The 24,178-nt window shown below is 35.8% G+C and overlaps 1 protein-coding gene and 1 pseudogene across 1 annotated transcript; one reads left to right on the top strand and one right to left on the bottom strand.

Moving 5' to 3' along the window:
* On the bottom strand, positions 1 to 2,469 carry LOC122335058 (39S ribosomal protein L1, mitochondrial-like). Its single transcript, XM_043232819.1, is given in 10 exon segments — positions 1 to 164; positions 364 to 445; positions 566 to 663; positions 750 to 861; positions 1,049 to 1,120; positions 1,223 to 1,307; positions 1,647 to 1,756; positions 1,758 to 1,912; positions 2,033 to 2,120; positions 2,400 to 2,469. Coding segments are annotated over 9 exon segments (834 nt in total). The 5' UTR covers positions 2,055 to 2,120; positions 2,400 to 2,469; the 3' UTR covers positions 1 to 66.
* Positions 2,470 to 3,666: 1,197 nt separating this feature from the next.
* On the top strand, positions 3,667 to 15,166 carry LOC122335057 (annotated as a pseudogene).
* The last annotated feature ends 9,012 nt before the right edge of the window (positions 15,167 to 24,178 follow it).

The following is a 24,178-nucleotide window of genomic DNA, read 5'->3' on the forward strand; positions in this document are numbered from 1 at the left end:
TAACATTTACCATTTTATTACAGTATATACGTTTTGTACAATGCAAATATACACAAAGCTAAATTGTTATGCTTTTTTCTCCTCCTGTTGTAATAGTTCTTCGAATTTAATGTGCAAAGCCTCACTTGACCTGCTGCATACAATTGCTCGCTCGATAAAAGGACCTGGAAGAAAAAAAAACAAAATCAGATACAATACATTTTATTCATGTCAATGAATAGAAATGAATACTTCCACCTAATAGCCAAAAGGAAGTCAGTTTAGGCATTTGCAGAGAACAGAGAATGTGATTATAATCAGAACTTGTGAGGTGGTTAGAATAATAAATAAAATGACCTAATATATATACGGTAAATGACTCACCAAATTCTGCTGGTTTATGGCTTGCCACATCTTTTACAATGGCATGAATGTTTTCCAGAATATGCTCCTTTGGCATGTCCAGCTGTTTACAAAAAAGTATGTTAACAAGGTGCAGGGGGTGCACATGTGAAAATAAGCAGATAATCTCTCACTTTAACACAATAAAAATGTCTGTCCGATCTGTCAATTTAACGGGACTTACTGTTGCAACTTGTGTGTTAACATAGATGTCCTCAACCAAGTATTCATGACCACTCTTGAACATTTCAAGCATTTTTGGAATATTTACTCCAACCGATCCTGATGCAAGAAACACAAAGAGCAATTTAACCTTGTTTTAGTCGTACATTAATAAAACTTGCCTGACACATGTGAAACTCGCTGACCTCTCTTGCTCTTGGGAAACTTCTTCCTCAGCTTATTCTTTAAAGGGTGCAGCTTTTGCACAATGCCTGGCTCAGCCAAGTAAAAATCTGCAATGATCTCATCAGCTAAAATCTGTAATCAACAATGTATTGACAATTGTACAACAATTGTAAAAGCAAGCAAAAACAGACTGAATTTACTAAGTGGGTACGTTTTGAATGCAATAATAATAAAACATTTTTTAAACAGGCAAACCTTTAAACAGTATATCTAGGAATTACTTCATCTTCCTGCAATGGTAGGTTCTCGCAAGCTTTACCTTCTCAACCAGTTCTGCTCCACCTGCAACTGCGGCTCCATTCTCCATCGCTATCCTGGCTTGATCTGGATTCTGTACATTCATATTTCTACTATTAATGCATGCAAACTGTAAAGCTCCTGTAAATTATATCAAATCAGTTCAGTCAATGGCAGCAAAGAGTGATTCTCCCACCTCGGTGAAAACCACTATTTTGTTGATGTCCAACTTGAAGGGATGTGGTAAATTAATAGTGCTAACAAATGGATCCACTTTTTCTGAGAAAAACAAAGCGAAACAAAAAAACAAATGGAAAGTCATTAAGATTTAAACTTCTATTGTTGCAGTTATACTGCTTAGCACTGGAATGAAACTAATTTGACAACTGTGGATTCTGTTTGATTGCCATTTAAATGTTTGGGGACATTAAGAGTATATATATATATATATATATATATATATATATATATATATATATATATATATATATATATATTTCACAGACAGTAACAGAGCATAAAAGACATTTAGACAATAGTTTTGTGAATTCAGAAACAAAAGCAAATTTATTATTTCAAGCAAAAGATGGGCTTAAAAAAATATCCTCCCAAAATGTACCTTTTTCTCCAGCTTCATGTCTAGACGCATGAAGTTGACGTACACAGGCTGGTTTTCAGAACTGAAATCCAACTTCTGAAAGTTCTTCATCATTTCAATGGCCACAGACGCCCTCGTGTACAGGTTTGGGATAGTATCGCACCATGTACACATCATCTACAGGAGCCCAGGCTGTGAGTCCATAGGGTTTATGTCGGTTTTTGTCATCAATCTTTTTTTCTCCTTCGCCTCTTTTTCTTGAGAGGTCTCGTTTTCTTCTCCTTATGCCTACAAAAAGTGTTTTGATGAAAATCATTGGTCAACATACTAAGTTGACCAAAACGGCTAGAAATTTTAAGCAAATAACCTTTTACCATGTTAAAGGCTAAATAGTGTAAAACGACTCACTTGGCGGCGGCGGCGGCAGCATAGGATCTGACAGGCTGCTGCTGTCTGTGTGCAGTCAGAGAGAACAGACTCTGACATCTGGGTAAAACTGCGTCAGATATCACACATGAGTAAAGCAGAATTAAAATCACTGGGTCAGATGACATATATTAATGATTACACTTAGCTATCCGATTAGTAATTAAAAAAAAAAAAGAAGTACACTTTATCCTTTAGATGCACTGCATAACTAAAAGATCATGGTGATGCAAAACACAATATTTGACACACAAGCATTCTGCACATGACAATTTTCATGTTAATAATCTTTGAAAATATATCGGAATATACAAATGCACAAAATAATACGTATCGTTTCAAAACTGACCTCTTAAAACGCTCCTCGAGGGGCAGCCATGTTGACAGACTTCTGTGTTACACTTAAATTCTCCTTCTAAGTCCTCAACCAGCGTTAAGCGTTCCCACCACTCATAATATTCCTAGTATTCCCGTGCCGTGAGCATCTAACTTTTGTACTAAAATATACTCAAAACTGAATTTGTATACACACGCTATGTTTTATATACTACAACACACAATTAATATACTGGCTAATTGGCCATTATTTTGTTTTAGCAGATATGCTGAAGGGGAGGGAAACAGTAAAACAATTCTTGTTATTTGACCCATTTATATTAGTTACAAGGTTAAGTGTAAAAATGTAGTTAAAAAAGTTAAACTTTGCAGGTTTCATACTTCCCTAAAATAATGTTGCCTATACGTTTGAGAGCATGGGTTAATAAAACAGAGCTGAATATGTCGTATTTTTATTTCCTCCACTTTAAGAATGCCGTATTTCAGAATAACATTTCAAGAATCGTTCTTTTGTGTCGGATCTTTGTAATGTATTAAATGAACCGGTTCGCGAAACCGTTCCAAACCGTTCGTTCAGTAAACGAACTGAATTGGTAGTGGTTGTCGATTCACCTACTGAATCATTGAACCAAGAACCAACTAACCAGCAAGACTCCCATTCCAAGCGATCCTAAGTGATCTAATATAAAGAGCATATGGAGCTGTGAAATGTTGGTCACTTTAACAAAAATGCTGAACATTTGTAGAAATAGTAAAGGTACAGTGGCAACTACAGCTGAAATGCATCCTGGAAAAAAACAAAGACATTTTGCCCTGGGACGCGCATTTCAGAGTAGAATTATTTTTCAGAGAAACACCTATGAAAACATAACACGATTCGTTGACAACAATATGTATTTTTTCTAAATATCTACAAACATATTATATTATTTTCTTTGCTTTAAAAGATTAAAAAACGTACATACAGCACCTTTGACATCAGCACATATAAAAGATGACAGCATTTTTGCTAAATTCGTTAGCCGAAAGAGGTGAATTTAGCACTGTTTAATAAAAATAAAACTGTGTGTAATGTTTTTAATAAGACTTGGGTGACGCCATGGGCCTTGTGATGCAATTAATGGCGTAAAATAATAGCCCGATCTTTTTTGAATCGTTTTTTTAAACAGCCTGTTCAAAAGAACCGATTCGGACTTCTTCTCGTTGGTTGTAAAGGGACCGCGGACTGGAGCGGAAGCTCAGAGTGTTGTCCTTCCTTCTGCCCGACTCTCAGGATGAGGATCGGTCGCAGTTTGTCCGTATGTCTCTGATCATATCACACCAGCAGCTCCTCTCCCACCTCCCGAATGCAGGTAAGAGCCTACGTGCTGCATTCCGGCGTGGTGCTTTTGCGTTGTTTATATCTTTGGGTGTCAGATACACCCGCCGTCCCCAGCTCTGCGTTACCTCCAGAAGATCGGCTAAGGAGACAGTGTGCGCTGCAACTTAATAAACACGAGAGAACAGTGTTTCAAGCCATTACACAACACGTAGTTTCTCTGATTAATAGATGACCGTATTTGGTGATGACGAGGCGCCCGGACCACGGCCAGATCCGCTCGCGCTCTTCACGTCGCGGTTGTCAGCTCAACCGACCAAACTTAATCTACGTAAATCTCAACTTTGTGCATTCACCGACTAAGCGAGAATAGCTAATAATAATAGCCTTACGTAACACAAACCTCGTTATCGGAGTAGTTGACAACCGCGCCGGGTCGTTGACACGCTTTTAACTGTAACGTGAAACGCCGAGGCGTTTTTAAAGGCGCTTTTAACAACAAGCCCAAGTCAGGTTCAGCTTTGAACGTGTGTGTTTGTTTTATTAATAGAAGTTACTTAGTAACTTCAAAGAGCGGGTTACGTAACGCGTCTGCTGTCATTTGTCGTGGGCCAGCGTTCATTTGCATATAAGCCGTGATGTTTGCTCGGGCAACTTTTTTTGGTTTGTTTGTTTTGTCACATGACCATTTACACGGTTAGTGACAGATCGCGACAAGAGAAATCACAATACACGCACTGAACACAATGTACACATATTTTATGCTTAATATCCAATGTATAGAATGACATGTGTACAACTCGGAAGAATACAACACCTATACTAAATAAATAAATACGGATTAAACCTATTGACAGCAGAAATGTGATCCTGGACCGCAAAACCAGTCACGAGGTCAGTTTATATTGCAGAGAAACAACTATGTGAAAAGATATCTGAGGTGCAATAACAATAATAATAATAATAATAATAATAAACATTGTAAGAAAATATAAATAAAAGTATCATACTTAAAGACGATCAAATTAATTTTTTGGCAACTCATATAAAAACGTAAAAAATATAGATATGTTACAACATTGAGGGAATTTAGAAAATATCTTCATGGAATATGATCTTTGTTTAATATACTAATGATTTTGGCATAAAAGAAAAATGGGTAGTTTTGATCCATACAATGTATTGTTGGCTATTGCTACAAATGCACCCATACTTAAGACTGGTTAAATGTATAGTGTTCATTGAAATTGAGACAGACGGTTGCTGCGCTGAATAATGAGCTGATGCACTAATATGAATATAACATTTAGTCCAAAGGCCTAGAGTTAATAGAGTCCTTAAATTCTGCATGTAAGAAAACATGTACAAGATCTAATTGAGAAGCAGGATATGTTGTACCCGTTGTACCCTTTGGCAGTGTGCTCTTGTGTGTATAACAGCAGAGACTGAATGATTGCAGCGCATCGCATGTTCTTTTTATACAAGGCAAATAAGGGCAGTCGTCTGTTTAAAAGCTCTTGCTGGTGGTTTTACCTATTAATAGGGTGTTATGGGAAAGTGCTGTTTTGCTTTCATCTTTTTCAGCTGAAAGGATTGATTTAAACACGCACACACACACACACACACACACACACACACACACACACATCTCCAAGGTTCAACTAAGTTAAACTCTGTCGGTGCCCTAGACTGCCATAATGTTTTGGCTCAACATCAGAGATATCAACTACTCAAACAGTTCAATGTATCAGTTTAAACATCAGCTGTCTACCTGTCTCTCAGTAAGCACTCAGGATCTCACATTTTGGCCTGGTTTCTAGAACATACACTTTCGCTCTATAATATTTTATTTTATTGCATTATTTTTTGTCGTTTTATTTTCGTTTTTTTTTTTTTTTGGAAGAAATGACTACTTTTATTCAGCAATGTTGCATTAAATGATCAAACATGACAGTAAAGGATTTATTATTATTATTATTATTATTATTATTATTATTATAAAAATTATCATTTTAAACTGTCTATTTATCAAATAATGTTGAAGAAAATGCATCGCAGTTTTCACAAAAATATTACAAAGCACAAATGATATTAAGAAATGTTTCTTGCGTGCCAAAGCAGCATATCATAACGATTTCCTTTCACAGGTGTACATTTTAATATGTAATTAAATATAAAACATACAGTTTACAAAAATTGTTATAAAACTTATATTGTTTTTTTAAAACTCTATTTATGATTAAATAAATGTAGCCTTATGAACTGCACTATAGATGATATGTTGGTATTTCACAGCTTGACTTAGTACCTATGCATTCATTTTCTTTAGCTTTATTTTGCATTAAACTTAAACAATCCTTACTCGTGTCAGAAAGAAAGGCCTTTGCACTAGTTGAATTGCAGTTGTTGGTTTATTTACTGTACGTCTTTTTTACATAAGTTTGTCTAAGGGTGATCTGGCTTGATCTGAGGTTTTAGAGGGAGTCACTCGAGCAGCATTCCTAAACTGACCACTATAATTACAATTACAATGCCAGCTGGCTCATAGATCAGGCTTTCAGCTTTCACGGTGAAAGCCTGATTTCCAAAACCACGGTGACTAATGATTCATTTTCTTTCTGTATTTTCAGATTAACAGGCATGCCAAAGGAAAAATATGATCCTCCAGACCCACGCAGATTATATACAATCATGTCAGCCGAGGAAGCGGCCAGCGGGAAGAAGTCACACTGGACCGAGTTGGAGATTTCTGGTTAGTTATTATTCCTCAGTTCATTGAGCTTATGCCTCATTTTATAAAATCAGCTTATTTTTTTATCAATGTGCTACTTTGGGTACAGTACAATGATATGAGAGAAGTTAATGAATAAATCAGTGAAAGCGAAAGCCCGTCTATGCTAAAAAGTGGCAGATGCTTTTATCCAAATGTGATGTGAAATTGGAAGAGGTTTACTCTGTGATTTGTTGGTACAGGGCGGGTCAGAAGTCTGAGCAGCTCACTATGGACGCTGACCCATCTGACTGCTCTCCACATCAACAACAACAACCTGAGCCGGATCCCTCCCGAAATCGCAAAGCTACCCCATCTTGTCTACCTAAACCTGTCCTCCAACAAACTGCGCAGCCTGCCAGCAGAACTCGGCAACATGGTGACTCTCAGGTACGTAACAAATCGGTCAGTTTCCACAGATTCCCATCAGAATTAAGTAAAATTGTTCTATTGGCCTTATTACAGATTCTTAAGGACAAGTGCGATTAATGCGTTTTTTTTTTCCTTTAACAACAAAACTTAAATAGACCAAACGTTTAAAAGACTAGGTATATACAGAACACCTTGACACCTTGTTATATTGTCACATATGTTTCTTTCTTTGTTTCTTTTTAGGAATTGCTTTTTGAACAACAATTGTTTACTGAGTTTTGCCTTATGAACTTGGTCGGCTGTTCCAGTTGCAAACCCTTGGCCTCAAAGGTAAAGCATTTTGCTTAGAAGCGATTATGCAGTACGTGCAGAGCAAGCATTCAATATTTTTAACAGGCCTGAGAACAATAATACTTTCCCAGGTAATCCATTGTCCCAAGATATACTCAACCTGTATCAGGAGCCTGATGGAACAAGGAAGTTACTAAATTACATGCTTGACAATCTTGCAGGTAATAATGGACACAGGTACATAGCTGCTTACTAATAAAATACAGAGAAGTTATTCATTTAATTTTCCTCTCCCAATATTAGTGCACCCAGAACAGCTCCCCCAAAGACCTTGGATCACTTTGAGGGAGCGAGACCAAATGATGCCCACAGGTACAGCTAGCATCCTGTCACTGACTTTTAAAAATCATGATTTAGCAAGGAGCAAAGCTAATATTAAACTTTTGTGTCCTCAAGCTGTGTTCACGGTAATGTGCTACAACGTACTGTGTGACAAGTATGCAACAAGACAGTTGTACGGCTACTGTCCCTCATGGGCCCTTAACTGGGAGTACAGGAAGAAGGGCATCATGGAGGAGATCACTAACTGTGATGCTGACATCATAAGCCTGCAGGTATGAAGCTCCCATTTCAAAATTAAAAAGGATTGGTAGCACATCGGTAGTCTCTTATTCTCACCAAAAATTCTCAGTCAAAATACAGTAAACATAATATTGCATTTCTAATACGTTACCTCTCATGCCTGTAACTTTCAATATAATAAATGAACATATAGTTATATCTTTAAGCAAAATTTTTATTATGTGTTAACAATACATTTAATTTGACTTGTGTTTGGGGTTTTTGTATACTTTGCTCTAATGCTTTATGTGCAGGAGGTGGAAACAGAGCAGTACTACACTTTCTTTCTGGAAACACTAAAAGAGCGTGGATATGATGGCTTTTTCTGTCCAAAATCTCGTGCCAAACTCGTGTCAGAACAGGAGCGGAAACATGTGGATGGCTGTGCTGTGTTCTTCAAGACCGAGAAGTGAGAATTTCCTTTTATCGTCTTACAAGGTTTTTGAAAAAAGGCTAATTTTCTAACTCCCCTACAGTTAAACAATTGAGTTTAGCGTAACATAGATCATTGATTAGACCGTTAGCATAAAAAAATGACCAAAGAGTTTTAATATTTTTTTCTAGCTGGGGACTATTTTCAGTCACTGCATAACATTATTGCACCCATGGTACGGCAGCAAAGTTCCTTGATTATCACGACAGTATGAGAGTATACTTCCTAGCCATAGCAGCCTAGAAAACAGCAACTTTTTATTTTCCGTAGTCTTGGTACACAATCTAACTACGGAAGAGTCACGGGAGTGTTCCTTTAAAGTGAAATGATATTAAGCTCATCTAGTGCATTTTTTTGTCTTTTGTAGATTTGTTCTGGTGCAGAAACACACAGTGGAGTTCAATCAGGTTGCCATGGCAAACTCAGAGGGCTCAGAGGTTATGCTAAACCGAGTCATGACCAAAGATAACATCGGAGTAGCTGTCCTGTTGGAAGTGAAGAAAGACTTGTTTGTTAGTGGTAAGGACTCAGTCGTTTAAACAGCTAACGGGCACAGCCTCTGTTTAGCTTTGTCCTGTAGATGGCAGCAAATCACAAAAAATATTCACTCGTGAAGACAGTAGTACAGGTGCATCTCAATAATTTATAATGTTGTGGAAACTCAAATTGTGAAACTTGTGTATCAAATAAATCCAGTGGACACAGACTAAAGTAGTTTATGTCTTTAGTTCTTTTATTTGTGATGATTTCTGGTTCACATTTAACAAAAACCTACCAATCCACTATCTCAATAAATTAAGAATATGGTGACATTCTGATCAGCCAATCTACTCAAAACACCTGCAAGGTTTTCCTGAGCCTTCAAAAACGGTCTCTCAGTTTGGTTCACTAGTCTACACAATCATGGGGAAGACTGCTGATCTGACAGTGGTCCAGACAGTGGTCAATCATTGACACCCTTCAGAAGGAGGGTAAGCCGCAAACATTCATTGCCAAAGAAGCTGGCTGTTCGCAGAGTGCTATATACAAGCATGTTAACAGAAAGCTGAGTGGAAAGAAAAAGTGTGGAAGACAAAGATGCACAGCCAACCGAGAGAACCGCAGCCTTACGAGGATTGTCAAGCAAAATCAAGAATTTGAGTGGACTTCAAAAGGAATGGACTGAGGCTGGGGGTCAAGGCATCAAGAGCCACCACACACAGACGTGTCAAGGAATTTGGCTGCAGTTGTCGTATTCCTCTTGTTAAGCCACTCCTGAATCGCAGATGACTTCAGAGTCTGGAGGAAGCATGGAGAAGCTCATAGTTTACACAGTCTGTGATGATTTGGAGTGCAATGTCATCTGCTGGTGTTGGTCCATTGTGTTTTTTGAAAACCAACGTCACTACACTTCATGCTTCTTTCTACTGACCATTTAAAAAAACCAAAATCTTATACTACTTCAACCTGTATGCACTGAATGTATTTAATACACAAGTCACAATTTGAATGTAATTACTGAAGTAAATGAATTTCTCTGCAACATTTTAATTTATTGAGATGCACCTGTAACTACTGTCTCCGGAAATTAATTTAAAGTTCATGAACAGCACAGTGGATTATATGTCAGTAGAATAAATTAACACCAAAAATGATTCAACATTTGAGTATATTAGTATTTAGGAAATTGGTAGATATTAGGCACTTTTATATAAATAACAGCATTTTCTAAAAGATTTACAAGATTCAGCTGCAAGTAAATAAAACAAAACTTTTACATCTGACAACGTTTTGCAAGCCAACTTGGTCTTAACTTGCTCCGTTTAATAAAATTAACTTTTTGTGGTTGAATTCAGTGCTAGGTGGGATTTCAGTGATAACATACTTTTTATTTCCTGCCTCAAAACAGCTGGATGCAATTTATGATAATGCTGCGTTTTGATGAGTGCTGTTATTTCTCATTTCTCAGCATATTCTTCCCTTTTCCACTTAAATCAATCGACTTTTCAAAACGATGCAATACACTTTGCAAATAGAGTTTACTTTTCATATTCAGCTTTCAATTTTCTCTGAACTGGGGGTAATGACCTTGATTTTGAAATAAATTTTAGCTAAATTTAATTTTATTAATGTTTTATTGCAGGTTTAAAGCCGCCTTCAGAGAAACAGCACCTGCTGGTAGCTAACGCCCACATGCACTGGGATCCGGAGTACTCGGATGTGAAGCTCATCCAGACAATGATGTTTCTGTCTGAACTAAAGAGCATCGCTGAGAGGGCATCGGGATCCATCAACTCTTCATCACCCACATCAGACACCAGCTCCATCCCTATCGTCCTCTGCGCTGACCTCAATTCACTCCCAGACTCGGGTGAGCGATGTTTGGAACTGCTTATTTAAAAGATAAAGTTAGAGGGAATGGGGAACTCACTTGGGCAATCTTTATTGTGTAAGTTTCAAATAAGAGTTCAAGAGATCCATACAAGAAAGCATGCCTCTCCCATTAAGTGTGGTTTTCAGGCAATCGGCCCTTTCATTCTTTGAGCTACTATGTCCATCTGCTGCAATATTAAAGTAGTGGTTCATCCAAAAAATGTAAATTCTGTCATTTACTAACCCTCATGTTGTTTCAAATATGTATGACTTTCTGTGGAACTCAAAAGAAGATATTTCAAAGAACGCAGGTAACTTTTGACCTTCCATTGTGAGGATAAAAAAACCCACTGAGATATTTCTCAAAATATCTTCTTTTATGTCCCACAGAAGAACAAAAGTCATACAGGTTTGGAATGAGCAAGGTGAGTAAATGAGAACAATTTTTATTTTAGGGTAGGCTAAATACCCTTTAATATAATTTCTAGGAGAACTATTGATGTAAACCTTTGCCTCGGAAGCTCTTGTCTCACTAGGCTCCCTTGCCTTTCTTCACAGGTGTGGTGGAGTATCTGAGTAATGGCGGAGTTGCAGAAAATCACAAAGATTTTAAGGAACTGCGTTACAGCGATTGTCTAACCAACTTCAGTTGCAATGGCAAAAATGGCAAGCCTGATGGCAGTATCACACACAGCTTTCAGCTGAAGAGTGCCTATGAGGGGAATCTCATGCCCCTACACCAACTACACGTATGACTTCAAGGTCAGAAATATTTAGGTTTCACGATTTTGCGAACCATGAATTGCTTTGTTATTGTATTGCATTGAAACCAGTGCACTATATTGTAAAAAATGAAAAGCTGACTTAATTTAAAATTTCCGCGGCACAGCTTTTTTTGACTTTATTCAACTTTGGACCAAGTTGTTCACTCAACCCAAATAATTTTTTCCTGTGTTTGTTTGCAAATGACAAACATTAATGGATAAGTTAGTCTAATAAGTAGACAACATGGTTTTGTTTTTAAGACCACTTTAAAATATCCTGAAAATAGACATGAGTGGTTGAACATAGTCTAGGCCTCAAAACTAACCAATGGAATGGTGGCAATCAACAAATGTTATTAAGATGAGCCCTTTACACCACAGTACAACGTAATGGTAAAACAACCACAAAAAAGTTTAAATGAAGTTAGCAAACAGCAAATTAATAAAAATGTAATTGCATAGTTTATTCATTCCACCAGTTAAGACTTTGTTCAGACAGCTGTGTGACTGTGTTTGAAATGTGCAGTTGCTGACTTCTGCTGGCTCCCGAATTTACATTATAGTCACGCTTTCTATGAATCCCATATTTATAATACATTATAAGGGTATTAAGGCATTCCAATGAATGTGTAAAGCAAATGTGTCAAATTACATTTGATCTGATATGTGATCTCATGGCTTTTGAGAATACATTTGTATTGTTGTTGTTATTATTATTATTACTTATATTATTTGTCATATCTGTCGCTTTAAGTAAACTGACATAAGTAAAATGGCAAGATATGAGACTTATTTATTTATAAATTATTTACATTATAAAGTAAATATTATAACACATTTATAGAATTATTATTCATGAGACGATACAACATATTCTAAAGTTATTTCTAATGCATTATGCACTCATTATAATGCATTAAGTATTATAATGTATTAAAGACGGGCTTCATAGAAAGTATTACCACGATTTTTATTTACCCCTTTTTAAATGACGTTTTCTCCTTTTTCGTAGGGCGTGATTGACTACATTTTCTTCTCTAAGGCCTTGCATGCGTGTTCTGGGCGTTCTGGGTCCACTGGAGACTCAGTGGCTGAGGACAACAACATAACGGGCTGCCCCCACCCACACATCCCCTCCGATCACTTTTCCTCCTGGCTCAGCTGGAGTACCACCCGCCTCTTACCCCCTCAACGGGCTGCATCTGCCTGTCCACAGGTAGTGCAGCCCCCTTTCCTTACTCATCTAACACCCCAAACCATGGGCAGACCCCTATGATGAGCCCCTACAAATATAGGCACACACAGGAGTGAAGTACTCACATACTTTGTTCCTTTTTAACCTTTGCACAGGATTATATGATCTTATTATTATGTTTTCCAACTTGAAAACAAAAGCTTAATACCAAATTAGGGTTGGGATTCTCTGTTTGAGTACCAAACAAACGCTGCTTTCAGGATATCGATCTGTTTGTCTGTGAGATTGAAGCCATGTGTCAGTATTTGGACGGTAGAAGTGTGTATGTTAAGGGAAGACGGATCATGTAGCATAACAACGTTAGTGTGAGTATTACAAAAACGTTGATTCAGTGAGCATCCTCTTTTAAATTCCCTTCAGCATTTCAAACGATTGTCAAAAAGCTTAAAGATGGAGATCAAATCCAGAAATTTCCCAGTGCAATAAAACCCGATTTTTCTCTTCATTGTCCAACAATAAATATTATAATAGTTACTGCACTGTGCATTACAAATTCAAGTTCCCCTTTTGATGTTACTACAGGATGGATTTGCATTTAGGTTATGTAATTGTAAAAAAAAAAAACAAAACAAAAAACTGCGGTGAGGATGGAATTTTCAGCAATGTATTTTTAATTGGAAATTCTTAATAGTGCAATGTGAAGTATTATGCAAACTTGTCTTTAAAATGTACACTATTAAAGAGGATCCCAGCCCTACGGATTATAACCCAGCTGTGCTGTTTTCTCTTGCTGCTTGCATTGGCATCTTAATCTCATCACCGTACTGATGTATATTTACACAATGTAAAGTCCTCCTTGCCTCAGTGATGTCATGATGCCAGCGAGCGTCCCAAAGAATCTCTGATCGGCATGTGGTTGACATTATTGGGACAATGTATAATCGCTAGAGGAGACTACCTAGGCGTTCAAGGCATATTTCACCCAAAAATGACTCAAGCCTCTATGCCTTTATTTTTTCTGTGGAACAGTACTCATTTTGGGGTGAACTATGTCTTTAACTCGGGGTAATTCAGCTTAGTTGTATTGTTTCACATTTGTTTCAATGGTAATGGCTTGTCTGCTGCATCGGTACGAGATGAACGTTAATTTATGTTTAGACATGTCATTTTGTCATTTGTTGGATAAATAATGAAAAAATGTCATTTTATGTGTTTGGCACAACTAAAAGCATTTTCAGGGTTAGAGGCCTTTCTCGCTGTTATATCTACATTGTTATGGTTTTCAAGGTTGACAAGCTAAGACATAATCATTTGCTGAATTTCACTAAAAGCTATATTGCATTTAATAACTTTAAAAACTCTAACAGATTGTAAACAACAAACTCATGCAGAAACGTGTCAATAGCTGTGTTTCCATCCGCCTATTTTATGTGCATTTTGGGATATCGCATAAAGAAACAGCACTGGATTGAAATGCCAAGATGCGCATAATTTCTAAGAACGTGCAAAAATAGTTCTTATAAGGTAAACCATAAGCATAAAGAACAAAACACATTTCTCAAAGAAATTCATCAATGCGCATCAAAAATAGGGCAGCATCTGAAAAGCTAGTTTTACATTTTGTCAAGCGCTTTGTTATAATTAACTCCCAGAACTAAACGCCTGAAGGCAGCCTCAAAAATAAGATAACATGACCGTGTTTTGTCTGCATGCACTAAAGTGTATGCAGTTGATTGTATCCTAAAAATGATTATGTACAGTGCCAGGAAGTGGCAATTTTATTCTCATCCACTTCCTGGATGGAAATGGTGCTTTATACTTGGTGATTTATGTTTTTAATGCAATATTCTAAATTTGGGCACAAGTTTGCATCTTCATCCAAAGGTGAAAATGAGATGGTGCCTCAGGCACCGTAAGCCCCCATTTCCTTGCATGAATTCTGACTTTAATAAGCCAAAAAGTCCTTGGTTCAAGCTAGCAATCATAAAAATGTTTAATGCTTAAAGCTTCTTGAATTTAAAATCCTGCAGCATTTATGATTTAACCTGTGAGGAGAATGGATAGCAGGTAGCGCTTGTCTGTTGGACACATCCAGTCTCGCATACAATGTCTTATTTGGACAAAGCTATAGCTTTCCTAACACGCTTTGGCAGACTGTGCCTTGTGCTATGTCGAGCTGGTATGAGTAAAATGTTTTCTTAAGGAACGTTCAGAGGTGCTGAAGTAGACTGTTAAGTGTTGGACTACCTGTGCTGCATGTTACTTATCACTGCCATCAGACCTTAGAAAACAAACAGTAACTCCACAGATTAACTCCCATCCCTGTTTCATTGAGTGACATTTTTTGATTAGGGTTTATTAATAATAGTTAGTTAGCAAAGTATTTAATCTGCAAAATCCTGCATAATTTTTCGCATTGCATCACTTCTAAAAGTGGAACGCCTTGTGAGCATGAGTGCTTTCACTTTTTGTCACTTTTGCAAACTGATTGATAAGTAGAGCATTCCTCTTTTATCAAACTGTGCCTAGTCTGAACCCTCTTTTCTACAGCAGTACTGCCTGTGAAAGCAAGACGCTTACAGAGTGAGCCAGCACCAGCACCCTTCCATCCACTCATCCGTTCATCTGTCCATCCTCTTCTCTTCACCAGAGAGACACGATGACTTCTAAAAGTGGCCGTGATCCAGTTATAATGTTGTTGTTATATCGAAGCGTGCCGTGGTCAGCAGTTATAAGCCAGCTTGTTTTTGCAGAAATGGCAGGATCTTAAATCTTTCTGTTATAAAGTGAGAAGATCGCCATTGTTTCCCTGGTTAGGGGTAGCATTTTTGTTTTCTGATGGGTATTTTTATATGCTCTCCTCACAGAAATTCCCACTGAACATGCTGAACATATTTCCTCTTGGCAAATGGTCTAATTAGACAGTTATTTTAATCCAGATTGATGAACGGGCGGTATTTTTAAAATACTAATAAAATAAAATAAGCATGAGGAAAATAGCAGTCTTTTACTGAATCTGCATTATGCAATAGGGTTTGAGGTCAGTCTCGTGAGAAATTCAAATGAATAAAGAACTTGCATGATTGTAAGATGATGTAAAGTATTGTTTTGCCAAGAACCTTGAGACCATTGATTAGAAGATCCAAAATGAGCATTTTCCCAATGTGATTATAAGGCTTTATCACTGATTTTCTCAAGGACTGAGACTCTTTTTTTTCATGCAGTTTTCAGCCTGAGGAGTACACATTTTGTAACTCTCTTTATTTAGTCTATACACACATGTTGTGATATGGGGGGAAAATATTTGTTTGCAAATGTAAATGGTGCTACATGTGGCCCATTTGTAAAACAATAAAGTATTGTCCTAGTCTCTCCACCTTAAAGGCAATAAAAGATGTCATTTTAAAGAAAGAAGCTTGCGATTTTTATTTCGTTATAATCATTACAGATTTTGTAGGCAGACTTGTTTTTTAATTTGCTGATGTAGCTGTTTGACATTCAGTACGACACATCAACTGCTTAATGAAAGGGTAATAAGTGAAAAGTAGGAAATGGAGAAGTTGTTCTGCTCTGTTTATGCCACAGTATGTTGCAGCGGTTTCCCTCGCACTTCTTTTTCTGTAGGAAAAGAAAGAAAACCTTTTAGATGATACAAAGAAGAGAAAAACAAAAACAAAATGTCAAATGTAGATCAGACACGTCTAGGTTTCAGGAGGGTTAAACTTTACCTCTTCATTATTTTTTGCGATTAATTTGTTGATCCATAGTGCTTCAGGGTCTATCACAAACTGTATGGTTGTTCTTTTTGGTAATCCTAAGAAAATGTAAAAAGATTTAATAAACATATGAGCCTTACACAAACCTACCTAATATGTACGGTCAATAAGTGGCATTTGTCTGAGAGCTCGTGGGCTAATGAGAGAATAATGGCAACGTAGTTTTGAGGCGCTGAGGCCTGACAGAACAAAGAAACATGCACCCTTTTGCACATTTTTTCTTCATGTCTGTGATTCAAAGAGTGTGTGTAGAGGCAAAACATCATGACTCACAAGATCTCGGTTTCGACAGTTTGCTCCTGAGGGCACGATCTCAATTCTCTTTGGAACGGATTGAGCTGAGACTACGGATGAGGTGGTGGTCACACACTGACACTTGTTGGAACGCAAAGCCTTCCATTAGCAATGGTAAAAGAAGCCATGTAGATTTATTAGGATTTCTAGCTTCGCGCTAATTAACGCTTGTAACCTTTTCATCAAAGTAAAGAATGCAGAACAAATGTAAAACATACGCAACTACAGTTAAATTACACCAGCTTTCAAGCACTAAAAATATAGCACATTTAACAGATCCACCTTTTTAAAAGCACCTGATTTATACAGACATCTGTTTATAAAAACGCTGCATTAATTAAAATGTGAGAAATGAAGTGAAGTACAAACATTTCTAAAATCAAAACTAAATAGCCTTACCACAGAGAAGTCGCGTGAAACAGCACGCTGCAGTAGCTGCCAGCAGTAGGTGAGATCGCTGACATGTTTGGCTGAGATCCAGTTGCAAACAGAGGCGTCTTCTACTTAGTATATATATTGATGCTCAGAAGAGAGTGATAAACCTATATTGCAAGTGGGAAAAAAAAAATATGCATATGAGTTGGATTTTTACTGTAAGAGGAAATATTTAAATAGCTTTTTTCTTAATGCACATTAATTCCACACTATAACTACAGAGTGTATTATTTTAAAATAATTTACTTCTCAATTGTTTAATACACTAGTGATATTTAACAAATGCAAAAGATTTTGAATCTCATTTTCTTTCTTTTAATTATAATTAATTATAAAAATCTCACATATAGTCACTCCATGCAATAAGATAAATACATCTCAAGATGTTAAGAAATAGAAATAATTAGGTAAGATATCCACACATTATTCAGTTGATGATCTCTACTAGCAGGAAAATACACATGGAATAAGGCACAAAAAAATGAAATTAACTTTGAAGGTGCATGGTTCTTATACATGATTTGTGTCTAAAATGACTCTTTAATTTATAAAAGAAAGGCTTTCACTGTTTCAGTTTGGAACCTAGTTTTCATTCTCTTGAAATGAGGTGACTTTCAGTTCTACAGGTAACATGCCTTTTAAGAGAGACCTAAATCGATGTTCCCTTCATCTCTACAGCGCCGAATGAGGTTAAAGCTACCATTTTGTGACTACGATTGTCTCTCAGATGTGCTAAACATAACTATACTGTCATCCATGAGCATTTTGTATTTGTGTGGTCTGATAAAAGCTAAGATAGAGATGGAAGGTATGTAATGAATTAGGTTGAAGATAGTTATTCAGCTAAGTACACAAGGTCAGCCAGTTACTAAGTGGCGGCTTAATCTTGTTCAGTCTGTGTGTGTAAAAAGGTTTGCATTAACAATTAAAAGAAAAACACTTGAGCAAAACACGGTCAGGTCAAAATGCCTGCATAATTTTGGTCTCAAATTTGTATTGTAATATGCTTGACAGTTACTTTATTTTGCTATACTCTCTTACATAAATGGATACAGTAAGTATTCTTGTAGCTTTCATAATGTTACAGTTTAACCACTGATGGCAGATAAAGTATTGAGACAATGCGCTTTCTTTTTTTTTAGATTATTTAGGAGTCAATGGGACCATCACCAAGCCTACTCATTTCCATTCAAAAGGTCAAAATAAATTGTGTTTATCTAATTTAATCTAATTTTGGGAGGAGGAACCCTTTCAGTCCGGTAAGTTGTAGAGATGAGGCCTTTTTCAGTACATTTACAGCAGACTGATGCTGGATTGAAATCTATGGGAAATCTGGAGGCAGGGTCAGCATCTCAAGCTTTGAGGGCAAGACCATTATCAAGTAGGTGGTACACGTGTCAAAGTAACGCATCCAGATGGGCGGCCAGAACCTAGTTTCCCAGCAGAACATTTCCCAAAGCATCACAAGCTTTTGTAATATTAGTAATTCTGAATGATTTATCATTACTATAATAGTACTTGTAACATTCTGTAATAAGAACACCTTAAAATAAACTAAGACATTTATATACATATACATTTTGATATTTTATTACATCTAACAATCTTATGTATATGTATACTGCAAATTAAGTTTCTGTGATAGGTAGGTTTAGGGTTAGGGTAGACATTCTATAAAACATTTTTATGTACTTTAGTTTAGGAGTCTCTGTAACTATAGTTGCTTTTTAGCATGTATATTGCCTAATAATTACTAATTATTAATGCTATAATCTACATGACCTTATTCTACGCGTCCTTAAACCTACAATACCTAAACTTAACAGCTACCTTACTAACTACTAACTTAGGAATTTATTAAGGAAAGAATTGCAGTTAATAATATATCAGTGTTATCAACACTCTTTATTATCATTTTGAAGAGGACCTCACAATGTAGTATAAACAAGGTGTGTGTGTGTGTGTGTGTGTGTGTGTGTGTGTGTGTGTGTGTGTGTGTGTGTGTGTGTGTGTGTGTGTGTGTGTGTGTGTGTGAAAACTAAAGAAAGGCAATCTAGAGGCAAAGATCTGGTCCATGTAGTATAAATAGTATTTACATTCAAGCATACTTGAAGCTTATACTCAGATTCCTGTTAGATGGGAATTTAAAGATTAATTAGTCTATGAACATTTTACTGAAACTTGTTTACCAAAATAGTTTGGTGGTAAACACAAGTGGACAGACAGAAATTGCAAAATAAGGAACAGAAAATGCTGCCTTTGTCAAGCTGAATATTTTGTCTATTTTCAGATAGCCCTGAACAAGTGCTGGCTCTGCCATTATTTACCGTAATTGACTCGGATAACTCTTACTTTTTGCCATAAATAAAATGCCATGATGAACTCGTCATCTAATAGTACTTGTATCAAAAGTCATGGGACAGCAAGAAAATGTTAAACACTTACACCTTTAACACTTCAAAACTGTTCTCAAATTACAAGAAAATTGTCTAGATATAAATCTCACTGAATAATAACATAGGCCTTTGAAATGAGTTTGAAACAACTGGACATTAGGCAGTCTTTGTGTGAGTTCCTGTGTGAGTCTGCTTCCCATTACATGATATTTTAAAAATTAAAAAGCGCATAATTACAGATACACGGTCCAAATGCTCTGTTATTAAATTAAATCTACAGAGCAAACAAATACTGCCCAGGCCGCTTAGCATTTTAATGTGTAAATCAAAGAAATAAATATAAAAATATATTTCCATTCAGTGTAAAGAAAAAGTCGTCATCAGTCAGTGATGGAAGTAGCGCATTACAAGTAATGCATGTTACGTAATAATATTACTTTTTTCAAGTAACTAATAAAGTAGCGCATTATTTTTGACATTTACAATAACTTGTAAGTTACTTCTTTAAAAAAAGGTACTATTTTCCCCATTTATTTACTAACAAGTCTCTTGTCCCCATGTTGGGAGAAATCAGAAGCATAAAAAGAGTTGTGGGTGCTGTGAACATGATAATACATTAGTTCTAGACTAAATGTCAACATGCATTGATTCTTTTACAAAAAAATCATCAAAATTAATTAAAACAGTGAAATGCAAATTCACAATATGACCTGCAATAATTAAATGGTAAATAATACAAATGTATCCAATCCCATTTAATAACCAGTGCCTTTGCTGCCGACCTATGATGAGGAAAAATGACTTTTATATAAGCTAACAATAGTGCTTCTTTTTTATTGCTGAAGAGTGCTGAACTTTCTTCTCCTGCATTCTACTGTACAGACGTGAATTCACTCTTCCTTCAGCCTGAGGTTTAATCATTACACTTTTTTGATATAAAAATATCTTATTATTATTTTATATGATATAAAATCATCTTATATATTAATGATTAATGATATTAAAACAAGCAATCAAGCCCTGCTCGTTTTTAAAAAGTAATATAATGCATTACTTTCCATAAAAAGTAAAATTAGTTACTTTTTTAGGGAGTGATGCAATATTGTAATATATTACTTTTAAAAGTGATTTTTTTCAACAATGGTCATAGTTGTCACTTGGTCATGATTTTTCAATACACTGATTTTGTTTTTAATTGATCAAAACATCAGAGCTTTTGTTTCTAGAGATCTTTTGACTCACATTTGACCTTTACAGTAACCTTTTTGTCTACATTTTATAAGCCTACATTAACCAGGAAAGAAACACCCTCCGTGTTTGTTTTAGAATGAAAAACAGACAAATGACAGAATCTAGTTTCGTTTAAATCCAGAAAGACATCATTCTCATGCATCTTGCCAATTATGTATTCTAATACATATTTTGTGAACAATAATACATTTTTATTTAAATATATAGCTAAATGATAGCTTAAAATGTATAGGCACTGTTATTGTACGCTATTTCCCATTCATTACAGGTGAATTCTGTCATTCTTTACATTTTCTCTGTTGTACTCAATACGTTAGCTTCCTTGACTTACCGAAGATTTTATAGCAATCATTGGATATATGCACAAGCGCATGTCTCATATCAGGCGTTTAACTTGCAAAACTCTGGTATAAATATAATTAAAATATAATAAATTATTAAAAACTGAAATGTTAATTATTCATATTTTATGAGGTTTTATAGTTAGGTAAAAAAAAATCTATACATTAACAACATCTGAGACAGTAAAGACCTTTTTAATATGACCTTCATATAACAAAGCTATATATTTTTTTGCAAACATCCTGCCGTTTGCACAAAACTGCAGAATTGAATTTTTGTGATTTTTTCACTCTCTAGAGCTTTTTTCTCGTGACATTTTGCTGATTTGGGTTACTTCTTCACTAATTCTAAGTATTCTTTATAGATAAATGTGTTTGCAACTCCAAATCTTCATTTTTCTGTTCCTCTTCAGTTTTTGTTCACATTAAGATCATTCACCATTAAAAGTTTAACAAGATAAAAAAGGAGAATCTTTTCCTTGGCTGTTGGCTTAAAATATGGTACTTGAACAGGGCCCAGCGGTGCCTAAGCACACTTACACATAAAGGCTATTAGAAATGTTTCCAAATGTCAGAAAACTATGTTAAATGTGGTGCTGTATAATGTTGGGCCTATATAAATCAAAAAGTCTAAGTTCCATTGTTATAAAAGACATTGCAATTCAGGGTTACTGTACACTTATTGTCTACATATCCTCAAAGACCTTTGCTCTTTTTTCCCCACAAACTCAAAGCCGTTACGTATATAATTGTTTTTCCCATTATGCTATACAGTACGACAGGAAATGGAAACATTTTGAACTGGAATTATTCGACTGCCATTTAGAGAATAATCATAAATGGGGTTTTCGGTTCAGTCACTTTCTGAAAACATTATCCACAATATCCACAGCCAGTGGTTTAATAAGTTCACTAATAGATTATATACGTGGGTAGTAGGCCTATTGAGGCTTTTGTTTTACTTTCCGATCCACGAAAGAAATGCTGCAGGCTTCAAGAACCTGTGCTGATATTTAACCATGTGGGGGCACAAAGGTGACCACACCAGGCTCCAACTTCATTTCTCCAGCACACATATGACTCATACTTCACAGATTGCTCATCAGGGAACCTAATAAATAAAATAAAGTCTTTTACGAGATTATTTATCCCATATCCTATATTCTTTCATCCCCGTTTTTGTCATAGTGAGATGAATGTTTGTTACTTTGTTTGACTTAAAAAAAAAAAGCTTTTACAAATTGTAAACTTTCGTGATTTTAAGATAAAAATACTTCACGTCACTGGTTCTTTAGACACCTTAAAAATACCCAGAGTCATCTCAGAGTCATCTCAAAAGTCCTTTCATCTGAAGTGGATGGGCTCTCGTTTTTGTATACCCTGCCATTTCCTTTTTATTGATGACAAAGCTATAGAGTAAGTTCGTTTTAGATTTTATTTGGAAAAACACGCACCACAAATAAAAAAGAAGTTCGTTTTAAGTCTAGAAGTGTCAGTGGCCTTGATTTTTCTTTTGAATTTTCTTTTTGTTGATTTTGCGGAAACCATAAACACCTTTAAAACAAATCCCATTCTTTTTATTTAATACCACATAATATTTTTAACACGTATGTCTCTTATTGAAATATAATGTTTCATCAAGTTACCCTCTGCTTGAACTAGGCTAATTTACATCAACAATTGTGTTTCGTTTGGTTTTTCTCTGGAACTATTCTTCAGTCTTGATTGCACTCAAACAAAAAAAGCACAATGATGTTTTATAAAGACATAGGACTATTTAAGGATAATGTATGATTGTGCTTTGCTATGTCTGTTTATGTAAACCAATGGTTATGCTGTTGCTGATGCAAGTGTGTTATTAGAGATACAATAATAATTTCCTGATTTAATGTATATATTTTGTTATGCGATAAAAAACTATAAAAAATACTGCCATCTAGTGGCACACATAACAAGCAGCAGTTACACAGCCCCAGTCCTAGAATTTGCATATAATAACTGTCATATTGTTACCTTAACTTGGTATAGATCTGTGTGATATTGACAAAATGTAAATTCTGACTTTGCTTATTGAAGCTAATTTGGCTAATTGTATTATGTTACTGTATAGTCAAATATTCTTCTATTTAAGCATAAGTTTTTTTGATAATCTCGATTATGTGTTTGTATTTGCGCATGCCTAAATAAAGAATGTATTTTTGTAATTTTAATATAAATAATACTCCATATTAAACCGATAGAACATTACACCAACATATTTTAAACAGCACGGCCAAGCTATTTGCAAACACTGAAAACAAAGTAGGTGTAAGCCACGACCAGATACCTATTAGATTTAAGACTTTCTTAATTCACTTGTGAATGGATATTTCATTAAAAAATGTGGTATAAAAACAACATAGACATTCACTCCAATTACAAAACAGCAACAGACAAATAAACAGACAAAAATAACATTCTCTTTTGGACTGATAATTTTCAGTCCTAGACTAATTTGGTGCAGAAAATATATAAAATCTAATTCCTCCTTTCATGCCTCTCCTTTTTGTAGTACACTCAATTGAATACAAAACATTTTTATTCAACCTAATTACAGAGTGTTCTGTATGTGCATAGCCTAGCCTTTTTAGAAAGTGTGTTCCAGTCTTGATCTGCTGCAGCTGAAAAGAAAAGAAATCGAGAAGATGTGCATCTGTTTGACTGCATGCTATTGCTTACAGTAAGAGTTTTGAGTCATTAAGTTATCTTTTATCCTTTTTTTAATGATAGGCTATCCAGTTTACAAGACACCATTTCCTCATATCTTCAAGCTGCAACACAAAAAACCTGGGCACTTCTTGATATTTCATCATGGATGATCCGGTGTGTTCATGAAATCAGCTCTAATTCATTTTCATGGTTGCGTCCAGTTTTGAATTGGGATTCAGGCAGACTTTTTGTGAGGTTTCTTCAAATCACACTGCAGGCAAAATATACAGCAGTGGTTTACACCATTTTAAAATATCCGTTGCTCACACACAAACGCCACAAAAACAGTCCAGAATAAACCACTGAGTACATAATCTCAGTGGTTTTACAGGATGCGCTTAGTTCCGCCACTCTACTCCTAGCCAGTGTTTCTAGGCTGCACACTCTCATATGTTCTGGGCCTAAGCTTTCCTTCTCTTATGAACATCCGCTGAC

This window comes from Puntigrus tetrazona, unplaced genomic scaffold, assembly GCF_018831695.1.
Source record: "Puntigrus tetrazona isolate hp1 unplaced genomic scaffold, ASM1883169v1 S000000696, whole genome shotgun sequence".
NCBI lineage: Eukaryota > Metazoa > Chordata > Actinopteri > Cypriniformes > Cyprinidae > Puntigrus > Puntigrus tetrazona.